This window comes from Oryctolagus cuniculus, chromosome 20, assembly GCF_051225735.1.
Source record: "Oryctolagus cuniculus isolate XC-2025 breed Fujian yellow rabbit chromosome 20, ASM5122573v1, whole genome shotgun sequence".
Taxonomy (NCBI): domain Eukaryota; kingdom Metazoa; phylum Chordata; class Mammalia; order Lagomorpha; family Leporidae; genus Oryctolagus; species Oryctolagus cuniculus.
The window spans coordinates 48,875,922-48,894,965 of record NC_142886.1 but is presented as its reverse complement, the minus strand read 5'-3'; the positions used below and the strand labels follow the sequence as shown (position 1 = coordinate 48,894,965).

At 58.9% G+C, this 19,044-nt stretch overlaps 1 protein-coding gene and 1 long non-coding RNA gene across 4 annotated transcripts in view; one reads left to right on the top strand and one right to left on the bottom strand.

Annotated features, from left to right (window-relative positions):
- Nucleotides 1–5,488, bottom strand: part of LOC138847232 (uncharacterized) — a 68,798-nt gene extending 63,310 nt beyond the window's left edge. Inside the window, exon 1 of the mRNA XM_089322527.1 lies at nucleotides 5,328–5,488. Within this exon, the coding sequence (XP_089178653.1) occupies nucleotides 5,328–5,488 (161 nt within the window). The remainder of the gene's footprint in view (nucleotides 1–5,327) is intronic.
- Nucleotides 5,489–6,417: 929 nt separating this feature from the next.
- On the top strand, nucleotides 6,418–18,114 carry LOC149120168 (uncharacterized). 3 transcript variants are annotated; one of them, XR_016226435.1, is made up of 4 exons: nucleotides 6,418–6,588; nucleotides 14,334–14,507; nucleotides 14,988–15,232; nucleotides 17,767–18,114. It is a non-coding gene; the product is annotated as an uncharacterized LOC149120168 (long non-coding RNA). The 3 variants fall into 3 exon arrangements; XR_016226434.1 differs by having other exon boundaries at nucleotides 17,394–18,114; XR_016226436.1 differs by lacking the exons at nucleotides 14,988–15,232; nucleotides 17,767–18,114 and adding an exon at nucleotides 14,715–14,797.
- The last annotated feature ends 930 nt before the right edge of the window (nucleotides 18,115–19,044 follow it).

The following is a 19,044-nucleotide window of genomic DNA, read 5'->3' as shown; positions in this document are numbered from 1 at the left end:
CCCACTGGGCTTGAACAGCTAATCTAATCCCAGGGCCTTTCAAAGAAGATTGACAGATGGGGGGTGAGGGGCATCGCGGGCAGCCAGGACCCAGACCCAGGGCCTGCTCAGCTGCGGCCCCCGAGCGGCTTCCTCGCTCACCAGGACACCCTCTGTGCGCACCGTGGAGCCAGGCCCTGCCTTGCTCCTCTCTCCTTCCCACTGCCCCCACCCCGAGTGTCCGTCTTGCCCCCCGAGGCGTGGGATGGGTCAGGTCCCACACGGAGCCGTGCAGCCCTGGAGAGCTGGACACCAGAGGGAAGGAGCAGCCTCGGGCAGGGTAGAGGGCACCGGCAGGAGGGTGGGGTCGGAGGGGCTGCCAACGCCTTCTCCGCTCCTTTTCCAGGGGTCCCTCCTGCCCACTGTGTGGCCCCAGCTGCTCTGGACACTGGGATCCATATCCCGTGTTGTGTGTCACAGCGCCTGCTGCCGCCCACCTCCGGGCACACGCACACGCACACGCACAGCTTGTGAACCCGCGTGGCTTCTGTGTTCCATCAGGACCTTGTCCCCCGCCCCCCCAACCATGGACGCCTGTCTATCACCCAGCACTGGCATTCTACCGCCCACATGAGGTTCCACCTCGGGTGAGTTCCCTCCCCAGGCAGGGACTGAGCTGTGGTGATGGGAGCTAAAAGTGCAGGTTGGGGGTCACTGCGACCTCCCGTCCACTTCTCCCGTGGAGGAGACAAAGGGTCCGCCCCCACCGCGGCCAGGGCCCCTCCCTGCCCTGGGGAGTGCTGCACGCACCGGCCCCACCCTGCCACCCCCACGGCTGCCACCGACTGCTCTTCCCCGGAGGTGGCCGTGCAGGGCAGCTTCGTGGTCCCCGCCTCCTGACAAAGGCTCCCACGTCACACGGAACTTGTGTGCTACCTGAGTGAGCCTCCCAGGGAGGCTTTCCTGGGGAACTTCTCAAATGTTCTTCCCTTTCTGCCTGCTGAACCCTCACCTGGCCCCTTCCTTCTCAGGGAGCAGAGAAGCAGCTGCACCATGAGGCGGGTGCCACGGGGGTCTCCGAGGGACCCCTCTCCCCTCCGGGACTACCTGAGCTCCCCCGAAAGGCGCCAGGAGGAGAGGAAGCAAGTGCCCTCTCACGGGAGAATCTGGGCCAGGACAGAGGTTCTGGGCCGTGTGGGAACTCCGCAGCACGCCTGCCGCGTGTCCTGGCGAGCCCAGCCCTGAGTGATTACAGCGAGGCGCCCCGTGAGCACCCCGAACCTTCGACATCACCCTTCCAGGGATACTTCAGAAAATTAAGGGCTCAAGTGATTCTTACCCCGGCAAGAAAGATTGCGCCACTTAATTAAAAGCTAAGCTCGGTCTTGGACAAATGAGGTCTAATTTCCTCAAATTATGCCCCATTTCACTAATGTCTGCCTCTCCCTGGATCTCGAGGGTGTCTGGGCGAGGGGGCCCGGCTCTCCACAGAGCCGCACGGCACCCTGCTTCATTCTCCTCCCCTGCTGGGATTCTCGTTGGGGAGCCTGGCCGGCGGGGGAGAGGGGCTGGGGGACGGGGGAGGCCCATCCCCCCCCACCGGAGCGGTAGCAGGAGCGTCATTAGCAGGGCCACAGCCTGGGGCAGACACTTAGCAGATCCACACCTCGGTGCTGGCCCGTGCACCAGGCAGGGAGTGAGCGCACGTCCCAGCAGAGAGGCCTCGGGCGACGCGTCTAGAAACATCACGTACACTGTGTGCCTGTTCTGCTCAGACACCAGACAGCTACGATTAAGGGGGGGGGGGGGGCTTGAGCACCTGCTCTGGCGCCCAGCACACAATCAACAGTCTGACCCTTGTTCTGTCCCTGCCCGTGTGGCAGCTGGGGGAACCAAGGCTCCGAGAAAGGACGGCCCAGGCAGCGGCCGGGTTTGTCCTGTCTGCTCCAGGGAGACCTCGTGTCTTTGGGTGTCTCGACCGGCTGGCTGCCGATTTGCTGGAGGCACAAGGAGTGGAAGCGGGGCTCCCTGGAGACAGTTCTGCACACTCAGCTGCACCCGTCCCCGTCCCTGGCAGCAGCCCCCTGCCCCACCCTGTGCCCGGCAGGTCCAGGGGGCAGAGCCCAGGGAGGTCCGGGCGTAAGCCCACCAGGATGCCCTCCTCAGGGCTACTTAGCATCAAAGGTTCTGAGCGAAGAAGCCAGCACTACCCACGCCAGGACACACGTCACTGTCCCAGCCTTCTCCCATGTGGGCTCAAAGCTGGCCCCAGAGTTGCTGAGGGACAAGAAGTTGGGGAGTTCTGGCCAGCGCCGCTGCTCACTAGGCTAATCCTCCGCCTAGCGGCGCCGGCACACCGGGTTCTAGTCCCGGTCGGGGCACCGGATTCTGTCCCGGTTGCCCCTCTTCCAGTCCAGCTCTCTGCTGTGGCCAGGGAGTGCAGTGGAGGATGGCCCAGGTGCTTGGGCCCTGCACCCACATGGGAGACCAGGATAAGTACCTGGCTCCTGCCATCGGATCAGCGCGGTGCGCCGGCCGCAGTGCGCCGGCCGCGGCGGCCATTGGAGGGTGAACCAACGGCAAAAGGAAGACCTTTCTCTCTGTCTCTCTCTCTCACTGTCCACTCTGCCTGTCAAAAAAAAAAAAAAAAAAGTTGGGGAGTTCTGAGAATGAGCCAGAAAGGGAGGGATGGGCAGAGAGAGGCCTGCTGGACACAACTCAGCCAATGCCCCTTCTCTGGACGGAAGACATTAGGGTCAGCTTCCTGCCACCAGCATGAGAGAGTCCTCGGGTCACAGGGACCAGAGAACCCCCCACCTGGCCTTGAGCAGGGACCCACTGGTTCATCCGGGAGGCAGTTCCAGTGGGTCCCTGCAGGGCAGGAGGGAAGGGAAGGAGTCAGCAGGACAGGCTGTATGAGCCCCTGGGGCACAGTGGGCTGCGCCCTCCAGCCAGGAGGCCCCCAGTGGGGGACCAGAGGGGCTGTCCCAGGGGCACGAGCTCCCCAGCCCACCAGAAAGTGTGTCCTGCAGAGCCGCACAGCCCCCAGGTCACTGTGGGGGGTGAGGGCCGAGGGGCCCCAGACAGAAGCAGCTCTCATTTCAAAGGGAGAGGAACCAAGGCCAGGACAGCAAAGGGACTCCCCAGCACCCGGAATAGGGTGATGGCCCTGGGTCGACTCAGGCGTCTCAGTCACCGCCCTAGCACGCGGTAACCCCCTGCCGGCCCCGCCTCCATCCACCAGGCGACCGGCTGGGGCTGCACCCCAACAACACAGCTCCGTTAGGATGATCCTGATGGGCGCCTGCTCATAGCACAGTCTCTGCTGCATGGTAGGAGCCCAGAAGTGGTTGCTAATACACACGTGAATACATGTAGAATCATAAATGCGATGCGTACGGTGTTATGTGTAAAAAGAACTCCCTGTTTGCTTCTGCGTAGGTACACCAGACGTGGAGCCCGGAGGTTTCTCTTCTCCTTGCACCAGAATCAGGCCACTGCCTTCACCACTGCCGACTCCAGAGCACGGCACGTGCGGCTTTCCGGGCGGTGAGTCGGCCCGGCGGTCGAGACGCCTGCGTCCCATGTCCGAGGGCCTGGGTTCGAGTCCTGGCTCTGCTCCCGACGCCAGCTTCTTGCTGATGTGAATACCTGGGAGCAGGTGTTGGCTCAAGGACATAAGTCCCTGTCACCCACATGGGAGACCCGGTCTGAGCCCAGCTTCAGCCAGCGTGGGCATCTGGGGAGTGAACCAGCAGACCAGAGAAGACTCCCTGCCTTATAAATCAACCAGTGGATTAGTAAGTAAGATCGAGGTGCAGGAGGGTGACCTCCCGACCGTCTCTTTAGGATTTCCAGGACCGTTCTCGAAGGTAACTTGCCTCTCTGTCCCTGAGCCCACGCTCGGCTTTGAACCCAACACCAGAGGAGCAGACAGGGATTGTGGCTGTGGAGGCCCCTGAGGCACGCTGCGGGAGAGACGTTTGCTGCGGCTGGCGCTGTGGCACCGCGGGTTAAGCTGCTGCCTGCGGTGAGCGTTCTATATGGGCTCCCGTTCAAGTCCCAGCTGCTCCTCCTCCTCCTCCTCCTCTTCTTCTTCTTTTGTGAAAGCTTTATTTATGTATGTGAAAGAGTTACACACAGAGAGGAGAGGCAGAGGGAGGTCTTCCACCCGCTGGTTCACTCTCCAGTTGGCCTCAATGGCCAGAGCAGCACCGATCCGAAGCCAGGAGCCAGGAGCTTCTTCCGGTCTCCCACACGGGTGCAGGGGCCCAAGGACTTGGGCCGTCTTCTGCTGCTTTCTCAGGCCATAGCAGAGCTGGGTCAGAAGTGGAGCAGCTGGGACTTGAACTGGTGCACATATGGGATGCCGGCACTGCAGGAGGTGGCTTTACCTGCTACACCACAGCGCCAGCCCCTTCTCCTCTTTTTCTTTTTTTTTTTTTTTTTTTGGACAGGCTGAGTGGACAGTGAGAGAAAGACAGAGAGAAAGGTCTTCCTTCCGTTGGTTCACCCCCCCAGTGGCTGCTGCGGCCCGCGCACTGCGCTGATCCGAAGGCAGGAGCCAGGTGCTTCTCCTGGTCTCCCATGCGGGTGCAGGGCCCAAGCACTTGGGCCATCCTCCACTGCCTTCCCGGACCACAGCAGAGGGCTGGCCTGGAAGAGGGGCAACCGGGACAGAATCCGGCGCCCCAACCGGGACTAGAACCCGGTGTGCCGGCACCGCAAGGCGGAGGATTAGCCTAGTGAGCCGCAGCGCAGGCTCTTCCTTCTCCTCTTCTGATCCAGCTCCCTGCTATTGTACCTGCAAAGCAGGGAAAGATGGCCCAAGTTCTTGGGCTCCTGCACCCACTGGATGGAGCTCTGGGCTCCTGGCTTTGGCCTGGCCCAGCCCCAGCTGTTGCAGCCATTTGGGGAATGAACCAGGAGATGGAAGATCTCTCTCTCTCTCTCTCTCTCTCTCTTTCTCTATCTCTCTACCTTTTTAAAAAGATCTTTGTACTTATTTATTTGACATGCAGAGTGACAGACAAACAGGAGAGAGAGAGAGATCTTCTACCGCATGGTTCACTTCCCAGATGGCCTGGGCAGCTGGGGCTGGGCCAGGTCAGGGCCAGGTCAAAGCCAGGAGCCCGGAGCGCCATGCGGGTCTCCCACGTGCTGCCTCTCGGGTGCACTAGCAGGCAGCCAGACCAGGAGCACAGAGTAGCCAACTGTGCCACGACACCTGCTGGGGTTCACTCTTGCCTCACAACGGAAGCCTCTTCCCCGTCTGCCGAGTGTGCCGTTGGCTTCCGAGTCTGCCGAGTCCTCTCTGAAGCTGCCTTCGCCAAGGTCATGCCCCTTACCAGGGGACGGCCACGTGGAACAGCCAGTAGGCGTGGGGGTCGCGAGAGTGCTGAGCCAGCGTGGGGCAGCGGATGGGCCGTCTGGGTCCCAGAGCCGGCGCGGGACCCTTCTGCCGCGGCTCCCCCTCAGGCCGGGCCCCAACAGGGGGGTCCGAGGACATTCCTTCCTGCCTGCAGATGTTCCTCTCAGAGACCAAACGCCAGCGATCCTGGCCCGCAGCAGATGGTACCGGGAGTGGGCCAAGAACCTCCCAAATGGGATTTTGGAGCTGGTTTGGCCACCAGGCGGCTGGCCATGGGGACTCCATCCCTGGGGGGGGGAGTGGGGGCGGGGGTCGGGGCCATGGTGGTGCTTGGCAGGGAGACAGGTGTAATTAGAGCAGCCAGAAAGAATGCTTAGGAACGCACCAGGCTCAGGTATTTGAGCAAAACAAGGCCACCATGTGGGCTGTGGCGGCTGATGGGGGCAGCTGGAGGGAGACAATCAAAGGCTGAGGGTGGTTAATCACCAATTAAAGGCTGATTAAGATAACCAGAGGGTCCCCTTGGCCCCCTATCAATTGGAGACGCTCATCCCCTGCAGCTGGAGAGCAGAGAGGCCGAGGACCTGGAGTAGGGCTAATTACAGGTCGTGCCAGGCTCAGAAGAGGCTGAACCCTCCACCTAGGCGGACCTGGCCCGCGGAGGCCGGCACTGGGGCTGCACATCCCCAGGCTCGCTCGCCGTTGCTGGCGGGGTCACTGGCGCTGCACCGCTGGTGCCCCCAGGACTCCACTCTGTGGGGTGTCTCCCCGGGGTCCCTCCGACAAGGGAGCCTCAGAGCGGCTGCGTGTCCTGCCTGCTCACCCCGGCTCCTGAGCAGGCACCCCAAGACAGGCAGGTGGAACCAGCACCGCCTCTCACCACCCCCGCTGTTGGAGGTCCAGCCGGGGCGGGGCTTTGGCGAGGGCCCACCTGCACTCCCGGGAACAGCAGCCGCACAGTCCAACCGTGTCTGGGGCGAGTGGGCTCACTAGTTCCGTGGAGGCCTGGAAAGCACAGATTGGAAGCTGAGGCAGGCGGGCAGGCGGGCGGGCGGTAGGGCGGGTGGGTGGGAGAAGCCTCTGTGGCCATCACTGCTGCGGAAGAGGAAGTGCGCGCCTCGGTCGACGCCCTCGTCCAGCCCTGCTGCTCTCACAGCCGACGTGAGTTACACACCGGAGGCTCCTGTTGGCTCCAGGCGCTGGGAGCTGCGAAGTCCAAGTCCAAGGGCCTGAGCTGGGTGAGGACCTTTCTCCTTCCTTTTTTTTTTAATGATTTACTTAATGGGGCCAGCGCTATGGCATAGTGGATAAAGCCACCACCTGCAGCGCCAGCATCCCATATGGGCACCAGTTCGAGTCCCAGCTGCTCGTCTTCCAATCCAGCTCTCTGCTGTGGCCTGGGAAAGCAGTGGAGGGTGGCCCAAGTGCTTGGGCCCCTGCACCTACGGGGGAAGAAGCTCCTGGCCCAGCTCTGGCCATTGTGGCCATTTGGGGAGTGAACCAGCATATGGAAGACCTTTCTCTCTCCCTCTCTGTCTCTCCTTCAGTCATCTGTAACTCAGCCTCTCAAATAAATAAAATATTTTTTAAAAGATTTATTCAAATTATTTGAAAGGCAGAGTCATGGAGAAAAAGAATCTTCCAACTGCTGGTTCCCTCCCCAAAGGGCTGCAACAGCCAGGGCTGGGCAGGCCGAAGCCAGGAGCTTCTTCCAGGTCTCTCACGTGGGTGCAGGGGCCCAAGCACTTGGGCCACCTTCCACTGCTTTCCCAGGTGCACCAGCAGGGAGCTGGATTGGAAATAGAGCAGCCGGGACTCGAACCAAAGCTCTGATACAGGATGCCAGCATCACAAAGTGGCAGCAACGCCGGCCCTATTAAACTTAATTTTAACGGTTGTATTGCGTCATTAAAAATTCACCCATTTTATGTAGACAAGTCAATAATCTCCCATAAATTTGCTAAGTTTTACAGCCGTCAGCCATAATCTGGTTTTGGAACCATTCTTATCATGTCAATAAGATGTTTCCCCCCGATGCCAGCCCCCGGTCCCAGCCACGACTCACCTTCTGTCCCTGTCTGTGTCCCTTCCCTGGAAGGTGACACAGTCGCCTGTGCCTGGCTTCCCTCTGAGGTCCGTCCATGCGAGCCTGGGCCCTCCGTCCCTGCTGTTACTGTGGGCAGGAGCCCAGGCACTGGCTGGCAAAGCCTTGGGTCACTGCTGCTCTCTGGCCGTTAGCAGTCATGCCGGGGCCGGCACACGTGAGCTTGTGTGTTCTCATTCCCCGTCGCTGGCCGCAAGGACGGGACCATCAGGGCCTCCCTGAGTTTGCGTTTCCCTATTCGAGACAATGTCAAAACCCAGTTCCCAAAGCGGCTGAGCCCTTCGGGCCGGGCGCAGGGAGACCCTCTGACCACGTCCCCGCGGACGTCCCTCGCTGTGTCTCTGCAGCGACCATGGCAGGCGAAGTGGTCTCTGGTGTTGGCTTTAATTTGCATCTCCTAATGGCCAAGGGTCTGGAGCATCTCTCGAAGAGAGGATTAGTCATCTGTTTGTCTTCTCTGGTGGACAAAAGCCGGCTTTTGAATCGGATGTTTGTCTTTTTCCCGATCCAAGCCTTTTACCAGATACCGTGGTTAGCAAATATTTTCTCTCGGTTGACGTCTACCCTCCTGACAGTGTCGGGGAGTACAAAAGTTTTTTTTGTTTTTAGAAGATTTTATTTATTTGAAAGACAGAGTTACAAAGCGGTCAAGACGGAGAGAGCTCTCCCATCCGCTGGTTCACTCCCCAGATGGCCGCAACGGCCGGAGCTGCGCTGATCTGAAGCCAGGAGCCAGGAGCTTCCTCTGGGCCTCCCATGTGGTGCAGGGGCCCAAGGACGTGGGCCATCTTCTACTGCTTCCCCAGGCCACAGCAGAGAGCCGGATTGGAAGTGGAGCAGCCAGGACTTGAGCTGGTGCCCATGTGGGATGCGGGCACTGCAGGCGGTGGCTTCACCCCCTGTGCCACAGCACCGGCCCCTGTGCAAAAGTTTTTAATTTGGTTGGAGTCCAGTTGGTCAGTGTTTTCCGTCACACCTGGTGCTTCTGGTGTCGGAGCTGGGAACCCTGTGCTGACCTAGGCTTTTCTGCTGCGCCCTAAGAGCGAGGGAGCCTCAGCACCACGTCCAGGTCCAGGAGCCTCCTCGAGCCAACGCTGTGTGCTGCGTTCAGCTTCCTGCACGTGGGTGCTCAGTAGTCCCGGGCCCCACGCTGGGAAGCTCCCCGTCCACAGAACGGCCGTGGCGTCCTCGGCCGGAGTCCGCTGGGCGTTCCCGCGACGGCTTACCCCGGCCCCGACTCTCCCCTCCCCGTCGAGCCATCCACTTCGAGGCCGGGACAACCCTCTTGCAATCACCGAAGCTGTAAAGAAACTTCGGAAGCGGGAAATAGAAGCCTTCCCATTTCTTTCTTTTTCGAAACTGTTTTTGCCGTTCTTGGTCTTTCCATTTCCATATAAATTTTAAGATCAGCTTGTCAATTTCTGTGAAAAAAGCCTGCTGGGATTTTGATAAGGACGGGGCCGCCTCCGCAGATCGATGCGGGGAGAATTGCCATTTTAACAATATTGATTCTTCTAATCCCCGAATATGAAATGTCTGCATTTATTTGGATATTCTTTAATTTCCTTCAGCAATGTTTTACAGTTCTCAGCGAGCACATCTTACACCTTCTTTTTATTAAATTTGTTCCTAAGTATTTTATTCTTTTCTGTCTTAATTTCCTCTTCAGATTGTTCGTCGCCGGTGTATGGAGACGCCATTGATTTGTGTCTATTGATTTTTGTATTCTGTGTCTCTGCCATGTTTATTTATTAATTATAACAGTTGTTTTGTGGGTCCCTTTGTTCTTTGTGGACGCAGACACCTTTCCCCCCTGGGGTGGCCTTGCTTATAAGGCCTGCTCGCACGGGGACCCCAGGACCACGTCCACCACAGCCGACCAGACTGCGAATCTTCACCGCGCTCCCGGCCACTGGGGCCGGGGTCTCCGCCTCCTGCCACCGAGGACCACGGCGGTGCCGGGCTTCTCATGGCCTCTCCTCCCCAGGTCCACGAGGCTCCTGGTTTGCCCGTGTGGCCTCCGCGCCTGCCGGGGGCTCCTGGGAGTCTGTCTCATCCTGTGTATCCAGTTCTCCACGCGTGCCTGGGCCCCGTCCCACCTGCTCGAGCCCTGCGATCCCATCGCCGGATTCGCTGTGCTAATCGTTTGTGGAGGATTTCTTCCTCGCTTCATAAGGGCTATGGCGCTGGATTTTATTTTCTTGTGATGTCTTTGCAGACTGGTTGTGTCTCTTCCTCCTCTGTCTCCTGGAAGAGTCTCTGGGCTACTCATAAGATTTTTTCTTTAAGCATCATAGAATTAACCAGTGCACACATCTAGCCCTGGGATTTTCTTTGTGGGAAGACTTAACTACCAATCTCTTGGAAGGGGAGTTTTTATAAATGCAGTCAGAATTTTTACTCATTCTGAAATTCGGTAATTTGTCTCTTTCTAGGAACTTAGTTCCTCAGCTGTCTAATTTATAAAGCTGGTCATAGTGTTCCCTTATTATCGTTTTTAAATTCCACAGGATCTTAAGTTATGTCCTTTCTGATTTGGGGGATCTGTGCATTATTTTGTTCTTCTTTTTAAAATATAGATGAATATAGGGGCCGGTGCCGTGGAGTAGCAAGGAAGGCCACCTCCTGCAGTGCCAGCATCCCACATGGGCGCCGGTTCAAGTTCCAGCTGCTCCACTTCTGATCCCATTCTCTGCTGTGGCCTGAGAAAGCAGTGGAAGATGGCCCAAGTCCTCGGGCCCCTGCACCCACGTGGGAGACCTGGAAGAAGCTCCTGGCTCCTGGCTTCGGATCGGTGCAGCTCCGGCCATTGCAGCCACTTGGGAAGTGAACCAGCGGATGGAAGACCTCTCTCTCTCTCTCTCTGCCCCTGCCTCTGCTTCTCTGTAACTCTGTCTTTCAAATATATATATTATATATATAATGCATATTAGAAAGATGGCAAGAGAGCAAGCTCCCATCCACTGGTTCACTCTCCGAGGCCGCAATGGCTGGGGCGGGGCCGGGCTGAAGCCAGGAAACAGGAAGTGCAGCGGGGTCTCCCACGTGGGTGGCAGGGACCCAAGAGGTCCTGAGCCGCCCCGCTGCCTGCCCGGGGCTGTCTTGTCTGGATCACGTGAGCTGATGCTTTTCTGTTTCCTGGATCTTTTCAAAGAAACAACTTTTGCTTTTATTGATTTCCCCCCTCTTGTTCATCACTTTTCTACAACCTTGATTTCCACCTACTTTTTTCATTTTGTTTTGTTTTTTTTTGATAACATTTTCAGTCTACATCATAGTCTAGAGCTCACCCAGCAACAACAAGTAAAAGGACCATGGCTTGGCAGGGGTATAGGCAAAGGCTGCAGACAGTAATCAGACAAAAAGATGTCTATGGCCAGCGTACCGCACTGATCCAAAACCAGGAGCCAGGTGCTTCCTCCTGGTCTCCCATGCAGGTGCGGGGCCCAAGCACTTGGGCCATCCTCCACTGCACTCCCGGGCCACAGCAGAGAGCTGGACTGGAAGAGGGGCAACCGGGACTAGAACCTGGGGTGCCGGCGCCGCAGGCGGAGGGTTAGCCTAGTGAGCCACGGCGCCAGCCTAGCTTATCACTCTTAACAATTTTTTGGACAAAGATATGCGGCAGCGTTTGACCAAACTGCATCGGCAGCAACACCGATGCTGGTTTCGGCTTCAGTCTTTGCTACGTCCTTCGTCCGGTCGCCCTGGGTGTGGTTTGCTCTTCTCTGGATTCTTAAGGTGCAGGCGGAACACGAATCTGAGTGTTTCCTCCTGTGGTGGACACTGGCTGTGTCTTCTCCTTCAAGCATTCCTTGGCCGTACCCAGAAAGTTTCAATACGTCTTGTTTTGTTCTCTTGCAGTTAAAAATACTTTAGATACCTCAGATTTCTTGTGCTGGTACATTTCTCTAATTCTTTTGTGTTGAAAAACATGCTTTTTATGATTTTGATTTTTAAACATTGACTCAAGGGCAGGTTTGCTACAACAGCCAGGACGTTGCTGGGATGCCCACACCCCTTGGTCAGGGCCACCAGGCTTCCGGCCCCAGCTCCCCCTGCAGCCCCAGCTTCCCGCTGCGGCCCCAGCTTCCCGCCAGTGCACACCTGGGAGGCAGAGGAGATGGCGCTCCCGTGGGAGACCCGGATGGAGACCTGGGCCCCTGTCTTCAGCCTGGCCAGTCCCCGGCTGATGCTGGCACGTGAGCAGGGAGCCAGCAGAGAGATCTCTTTGTATCTCTGTCTCTCTGCCTTTCAAATAGCAAATACATTTTGTTTAAGCTTGGAAAAAGAAGCGTGCGTATTTAGCTGTGCTTGGTTGAATGCCTAGCGATATCCGTCGGGTTCAGTCGACTGATTGTTTCGAAGCTTCTACACCTCTGCTGCTTTCCTGTGCGCCTGTCTCCATTGGAAAGGGCGCCCACGTCCACTTCCTGCTCCGGCGTAAAGCGCCTCGGACAGGGCGATTCCCGACAGCGGAACTCCATTGCTCACAGCTCCAGAAGCTGGGGTTCTGGGATCCTGGCACAGCAGACTTGGTGTCTGGTGAAACCCGTTCCCTGGACGGGTGCGCCGCTGCCACGTCCCCCCCTCCGTGGACGGGGCCTCCCTCTGTGGATGGGGCCTTCTAATGTGTGTCCTCCTCCCGTGGACAGGTCCTCCCTCCCGTGGACAGGTCCTCCCGCTGCATGTCCTCCCTCCCATGGACGGGGCCTCCCTCCATGGATGGGGCCTCCTAATGTGTGTCCTCTCTCTGTGGACAGGTCCTCCCTCCCGTGGACGGGTCCTCCTACTGCCACGTCCTCACTCCTGTGGACAGGTCCTCTCTTCCGTGGATCGATCCTCCTGCTGTGTGTCTTCTCTCCCGTGGACAGGTCCTCCCTCCCATGGACAGGTCCTCCCTCTGTGGATGGGTCCTCCTAATGTGTGTCCTCTCTCCCATGGATGGGTCCTCCCGCTGCGTGTCCTCCCTCCCGTGGACGGGTCCTCCTGCTGTGTGTCCTCCCTCCCGTGGACAGGTCCTCCCTCCCGTGGATGGGTTCTCCTACTGCCACGTCCTCCCTCCTGTGGACAGGTCCTCTCTCCCGTGGATCGATCCTCCTGCTGCGTGTCCTCCCTCCCGTGGACAGGTCCTCCCCCTGCGTGTCCTCCCTCCATTAACGAGTCCTCCTGCTGCCATGTCCTCCCTCCCATGGACAGGTCCTCCCTCCCGTGGACAGGTCCTCCCACCATGCATCCTCCCTCCGTGGACGGGTCCTCCAACTGCCCTGTCCTGAGGCAGAAAGGCAGAAGGGGTGAGCAGAGCCCGGCGCCCACCTCCGTGAGGGTCACCAATCCCTCACAAGGCCCCCTTCACGCCGTGACCTCCCCGCAAGTGCCTCCTCACTGTCACGTTGCAGTTAAGTTAGAACATGAATTTCAGGGGCACACACCCCAGTCACAGCCAGCGGAGACGGGACTAATTCCCTAGTGCGCATCTTTTCTCTGGCTGTTTCTGAAGGCAGCCCGGCGCTCCTCTGGCGCTCGGCTGCTGCTGCTTTGGGGTTTTGTCGTTGATGTCGTGGTCCTGTCGTAACCGCTGACCGGGCTGGGCGAGATGTGGACTTCTCTGAGCTTATCCAGGGCTGCGATCTGAATGCACGCAGCCGCCCAGCGTCCACCCACACCTTGGAACCCCAACCCCCAAGCTAACGTTAGGGGGGTTAGGAGATGGGTTAGGTCGTGAGGGTGGAGCCACCATGAGGGGGACGTGTGCCCCAGGGGCGCGTTCTGAGTGAGGACACGGAGCGAGGTCGCTGTCCAGGGACCAAGCAGCTGCCCTCGCTCTGCCGTCCCCCGAGTGGGGGCCTCCCCAGCTCTAGAATCGCAAGAAGTAAGTTTCTCTTCTACATAAGCTGCCCGGGTCATAGGAGTTCCCTGACGCAGCCCAAGCGGCCGAGGTGCCCACTTGGCGACTGTTGAGCTTCCTTGTGGGCACGCGGGTGCTTCCCACGAAACTGAGAGGAGGGTTTCAGCTGCGGATCCGCTGGCGAGATTCCCCGCTTGTGTGGTGCTGCCTCGCATCTCGGTCGCCTGTCCGGCTTGCTCCGTCCCTTTGCTTTCTCTTGCAGACCAGAGCGCGTCCGCCGCGCCGCCTCCGCGTCCCCAAGTCCTCTCCTCCCAGCCCCAGCCTGCTCTTGAGCTCCTCCAGAGATTTTTCCCTGGTGGTTTTATTTCCAACTGCAGAATTTCAACAACTTTAAAAAAAAATTTACTTATTTATTTGAGAGGCAGAGTTATAGACAGAGAGAGAGGTCTTCCATCTGCTGGTTCATTCCCCCAAATGGCTGCAACAGCCGGAGCTGGGCAGATCAGAAGCCAGGAGCCAGGAGCGTCTCCCGGGTCTCCCACCCGGTGCAGGGGCCTAAGGACTTGGCCCATCTTCCATTGCTTTCCCAGGAGCATTAGCAGGGAGCTGGATTGAAAGAGGAGTGGCTGGGACTCGAACTGGCGCCCACGTGGGATGCTGGGGCCGCAGGCGGCAGCTTTACCCGCCACGCCACAGCGCCGGCCCCTCCTTTATCTCCTTGACCATATCCACAGCAGCCGACTGAAGCCATCATCTTCCAGATTCAGCACCTGGACCCCTTGGCGACAGTTCCTAGCGGTTTCTTTTACATCCTGGGCCTGGCCGTACTTTCCCATTTCTTTATTTCAAATTTTATTGGAAACTGGACATTTTGGGTAAATATTATGATAAATGTGGATTCTGATTAGCACTCCCCAGGCTTTTACTTATTTGTTTAGTGGCTACATCGGAAGAATCATTTTGAGTCTGTCTCCCCTCTGGTGTATGCTTTAAAAAAATGCTTGCCTTCATTTTGAAATCATTTTCTGTAGGCTGAGCCTGGATGAACACAGCTGATTGGTCAGCCACCAGGGGTCAGAGGGTCTGCTGAGACACCTTGAGTCAGTGGGGTGTCCAGCCTTTGGAGTGCCGAGGCACACGTTCGAAGCCAGGTTGTCTACGACCTGTCCCAGCTTTTGCGAGGCCCCATGGCCACCAAAGGACAAGTAAGTAACCCCCCCGCCCCGCCAAACACACACGTAGCTGTGCACGTGCACAGCCCTGCATACCCAGGAACACGCCAGAGCTCATGCAGGCCCCCAGGGACTATGCCGTGTTCCAGGTCTTTCTGTTTTGGCTGGCAGATGCTTTCCTGAGCCGGGTCACAGCCTTGGGCAGTTGTGACACGGGCCTCCCTTAATTGTTCGCTACAGAGACGGCAATTGCTGGCGACAGCGTCCCCGCACCTGGGACTTTCTGTGGATCTCCAAATTAGATCAAGCCCCCCGCCCCCGCCCCCGCCCGAGGCTCCTTGCTCTTGCAGCCGCCATGCCGCGGCGTCTCCACGCTGAAATGGCACAGACGCTGTCACTGCGCGCTTTATTGAATAAATGCCTTTCAATTTGTTTTATGCCTTTGGTTACTCTCCAGAGTTCTGAAATGGTGGTTTTGGACGATCTTGTCCAATTTTACTGTTGTTTTCCTAGAGCCAGGCTTGGCTGGGCTCCTCCTTCTGCCTCCCCCCACTGAACGTTGAGCTCAGCAGATGCCCCTCACGTCGTAAAGGCCAGGAGACCAGGGAACAGCCACCGTCGGGAGAAACGGGCCGATCACCGGGAGGAGATGAGAGTCCTCTTAAACCGCGGGCACAGGAAGGAGCAGAGCTGGGGCCCTTGGGACGCCTTTGGTGCTAAATGGGCAAGCGCCACAGCCATGACCCGCACGGTGCACGGTGAGCGTCCGCGTCACCCCTTCACCCCAGCCACCGGGAGGCTGAGAACCGTGTGGAACGGGGAGGCGGGCGGGGGCGGCTGCGGCTGTCGGGCCAGTGAGTTCTTCCCATTGAGCTTCCTCGTGTGAGCTTCCCCAGCAAAAAGGACCCACGGGGTCCTGGTGGCGCTGCTCTCGGGAGTTATCGCAGGAGGCAAGTGGAGCCAAGTGGCCCGGAGGGCACCGCCGTCCACACTGCCAGGGACTGGTGCCCTCCCCTCCCCACGCCGCGCCCCACCTCTCCCTTAAGGCTCCTTGTCCAGGTGGAAGCCCCTCTCCTGGGACAATCCACCTCAAAGGTCCACCTCAAATGACCACGGAGACACAAAGCCCGCTCCCCAACCCCGCCCCGCCCGGCCCTGCAGCACAGGGCAGCTCTGAGAGCCGCCGCAGCCCTCGGGCCCTGCCGGCGGGTCTGAGGCTTCTCCCTGCGGGCGCCTCCTGGCTCCTGCACCTTGGGCAGAGGGGTCGCTTCCGAGAGCGTTTCTCAGCAGGTCTGTGCGTGGGTCTCCGTTCCGAGCCCCTTCCTTCCGGGAAGCACAGCTGCAACAATTGGTATTTCACTCTCTTGGTTCAATCACACAAATTAAGCCCAACAATTACCATAAGTCAATCCTCTTTCTCCATTTTTCTGGCAGCTGGCAAGGAGAGAAAGGTGGCTTGCACGCACGCACACACACAAAGTCTAAATGACAGACATTCAAATTGAGGGCAACCGTTTTGTGAATGGGTAATTAAACCTTTTCGAAGACCGGCATCTAAAATGATGAAAAATGTTGCTCATAGGGGACTGTGACCTCTGGGAGTCGGATAACGACTTCTGACAATCGGGCACGTTCGGCAGGCCAGAGCTGGAAGCTGCTCAGGGCCGGATCGAGCCCGGTGCTCGCCCACTAGCAGCACTGGGTACTGCTCCCCGGGGCGGCCAGAGCCCATCGCTAACTGGAGGAAGGCACGAGACTTGCGCGTGGGGTTTGCTGGAAGGGTCCCCTGTCGTGCCCACCTCGACAGTGTATTTCAATCACTGCCGCTGAGAGCCACAGCTTGAGAAGAGGGGGGAGAGAAAGGGATTTCTCCCCTGGGTTTTGCTGGGCAGGGTGGGCAGCGCACAGGCAGGCCGGTGAGAGGGCAAGGGGGACCCACAGCAGGGAGATCCAGGCCAGAGCCCACGGGGAGCTGGGCCTCTGCGGGGACAAGCGCCCCATGTCCGCTCTTGTGGCCTCTGAGTCTGGTGCCCATGAGTGTCCCAGGCTGCCTGCCTGGAGGCAGCAGGAGGAGCCGGGGTGGGGTGAGTAGCTGTGGGCCCCACATGGTCTCCTGTCCCTGAAGCGGGGCAGCCGGTCAGCAGCCACACGCGTGAGCTCTGGGGGGCCTCTTCCTCCCCTCTGCTCTCCAGAGCTTCCTGGAATCCACGCTGTGGCCTGCTTGACCCAGAAATGCAGAGAAGGAAATTCTGGGTCACGCTTCGGCTTGGCCGAGTGGACGCAGCAGCACCAGCGAAGTCCGCCTCTCGTGCACTCGGCACAGCCTCATCCCTCTCCGGCTGTGAATGCAACCCACCCGGTCCTGCTTCTTCGTGGCACGGTTACCTCTGCAAGGGCACAGGGCATCCTGTAGGCGGCTGAGAGCACACGCCCCCCCCCCCCCCCCCCGCCGCCCAGTCCTGGCCTTTGGGAAACCTCCCTCCAGCTCATTCCCACTCTCTCTCTTAACTCCTGCACTTCAATGCGGATACAGGAAGTTAACGACTGTAAACACATCTTATATTAGCTGATAAAGACATGGGACAAGAAGGAAAATAGTCGCTACAGATGCACACAGGCATGCAAAGTCTCTTCCAACACTTTGTGGCAGATGGAACTGCAAGCTAAAAGTATTGCAATGCAAAAAAAGTTTTTAAGTCCATGCATAGATTTTTTTGCATGATATGTATTTTCCACAAAGTTTTTAGAGATTTATTTATTTATTTGAAAGGCAAAGTTAGAGAGAGAGAATCTTCCATTGACTCCCCAAATGGCTGAAACAGCTGGGGCTGGGCCAGGCTCGAGCCAGGAGCTCCACCTGGGCCTCCCGCGTGAGGGGCAGGGGCTCAGACACTCGGCCAACCTCTGCTACTTTTCCAGGTGCATCAGCAGGGAGCCGGCTCGGGAGTGGAGCAGCCGGGACTTGCACCCACCGGCACTCACATAGGACGCCGGAGTCACAGGCGGTCCTTAACCCGCCGCACCGCAGCGCCGGCCCCTCCACGGAAGTTCTAAAGGCTCCCCATGTGCGCGCGCGCACCTATTTTCAAACTTTGGTCATGACCACAGTGCAGAGTCGCCCCTGGCAGCCCCCTTGGCTCCGGGCCTTTCGCCCTGGCGCTGGCTGCGGGGGTGGCCCCGGCAGATCACCGAGGGTCTGGGCGGTCCGAGGCGCTGGCTGAATTGGGCTGTTAAAGTTGTGGCGACTCGTGAAGTGTTGATTTGAATTGACAGTCACGGATTTCAATGACAGGACCCGGGAGTCACAGACACGGCCGAGGCTCTGCTGCCTTCCGGACGTCCATCCGAGCCCAGCGGGCAGTGGGCACCGGGCTGCTCCCTGCTCAGGACGGACCACGCCCAGCCACGCGGCCGCTACAGGAACGACTGCTCTTTGTGCCGCTGTGTGAGGAGCTGAGAGTGACCCGGCGAAAGTCTCAACACCCAGCTCCACGGAGCCTTTGTGTCCCTGTTGGGGGCGTCTCCAGGAGAATCACTGGCTGTGGGGAAGCCAGAGAACGAGGCCCTCCCCGTGTGGGCGTGGTCCCGGATAACACCTCCCACCTTGTGGGCGTGGTCCTGGATAACATCTCCCTCCTGTGTGGGCGTGGTCCTGGATAACACCTCCCTCCTGTGATGGGCATGGTCCCGGGTAACACCTCCCTCCTGGTCCAGGGTAACACCTCTCTCCCGTGTGGGCGTGGTCCAGGGTAACACCCCTCTCCCGTGTGGGCGTGATCCAGGGTAACACCCCTCTCCCGTGTGGGCGTGGTCCAGGGTAACACCCCTCTCCCGTGTGGGCGTGGTCCAGGGTAACACCCCTCTCCCGTGTGGGCGTGGTCCAGGGTAACGCACCTCCCTCCTCTGTGGGCGTGGTCCAGGGTAACATCTCCCTCACGTGAGGGCGTGGTCCAGGGTAACACCTCCCTCTGTAATGGGTGTGGTCCAGGGTGACAACTCCCTCCCGTGATGGGCATGGCCCAGGGTAACACCTCCTTCCTGTGGTGGGTGTGGTTCAAGGTAAAGCACCTCCTTCCTGTGGTGGGTGTGGTCCAGGGTAGCACCTCCCTCCCCTGTGGGCGTGGTCCAGGGTAACAACTTCCTCCTGTGTGGGCATGGTCCAGGGTAACAACTTCCTCCTGTGTGGGCGTGGCCCAGGGTAACATCTCCCTCCCCTGTGGGCGTGGTCCAGGGTAGCACCTCCCTCCTGTGGTAGGCATGGTTCAAGGTAAAGCACCTCCCTCCCGTGGTGGGCATGGCCCAGGGTAGCACCTCTCTCCCGTGTGGGCATGGTCCAGGGTAGCAACTCCCTCCATGTGGGCGTGATCCAGGGTAATGCACCTCCCTCCTGTGTGGGCGTGGTCCAGGATAGCACCTCCTTCCCGTGGTGGGAGTGGTCTAGGGTAACACACCTCCCTCCCTTGGTAGGTGTGGGCCAGGGTAACCCACCTCCCTCCCTTGGTGAGTGTGGGCCAGGGTAACCCACCTCCCTTCCGTGGTGGGGGTGGTCCAGGGTAACACCTCCAACTAT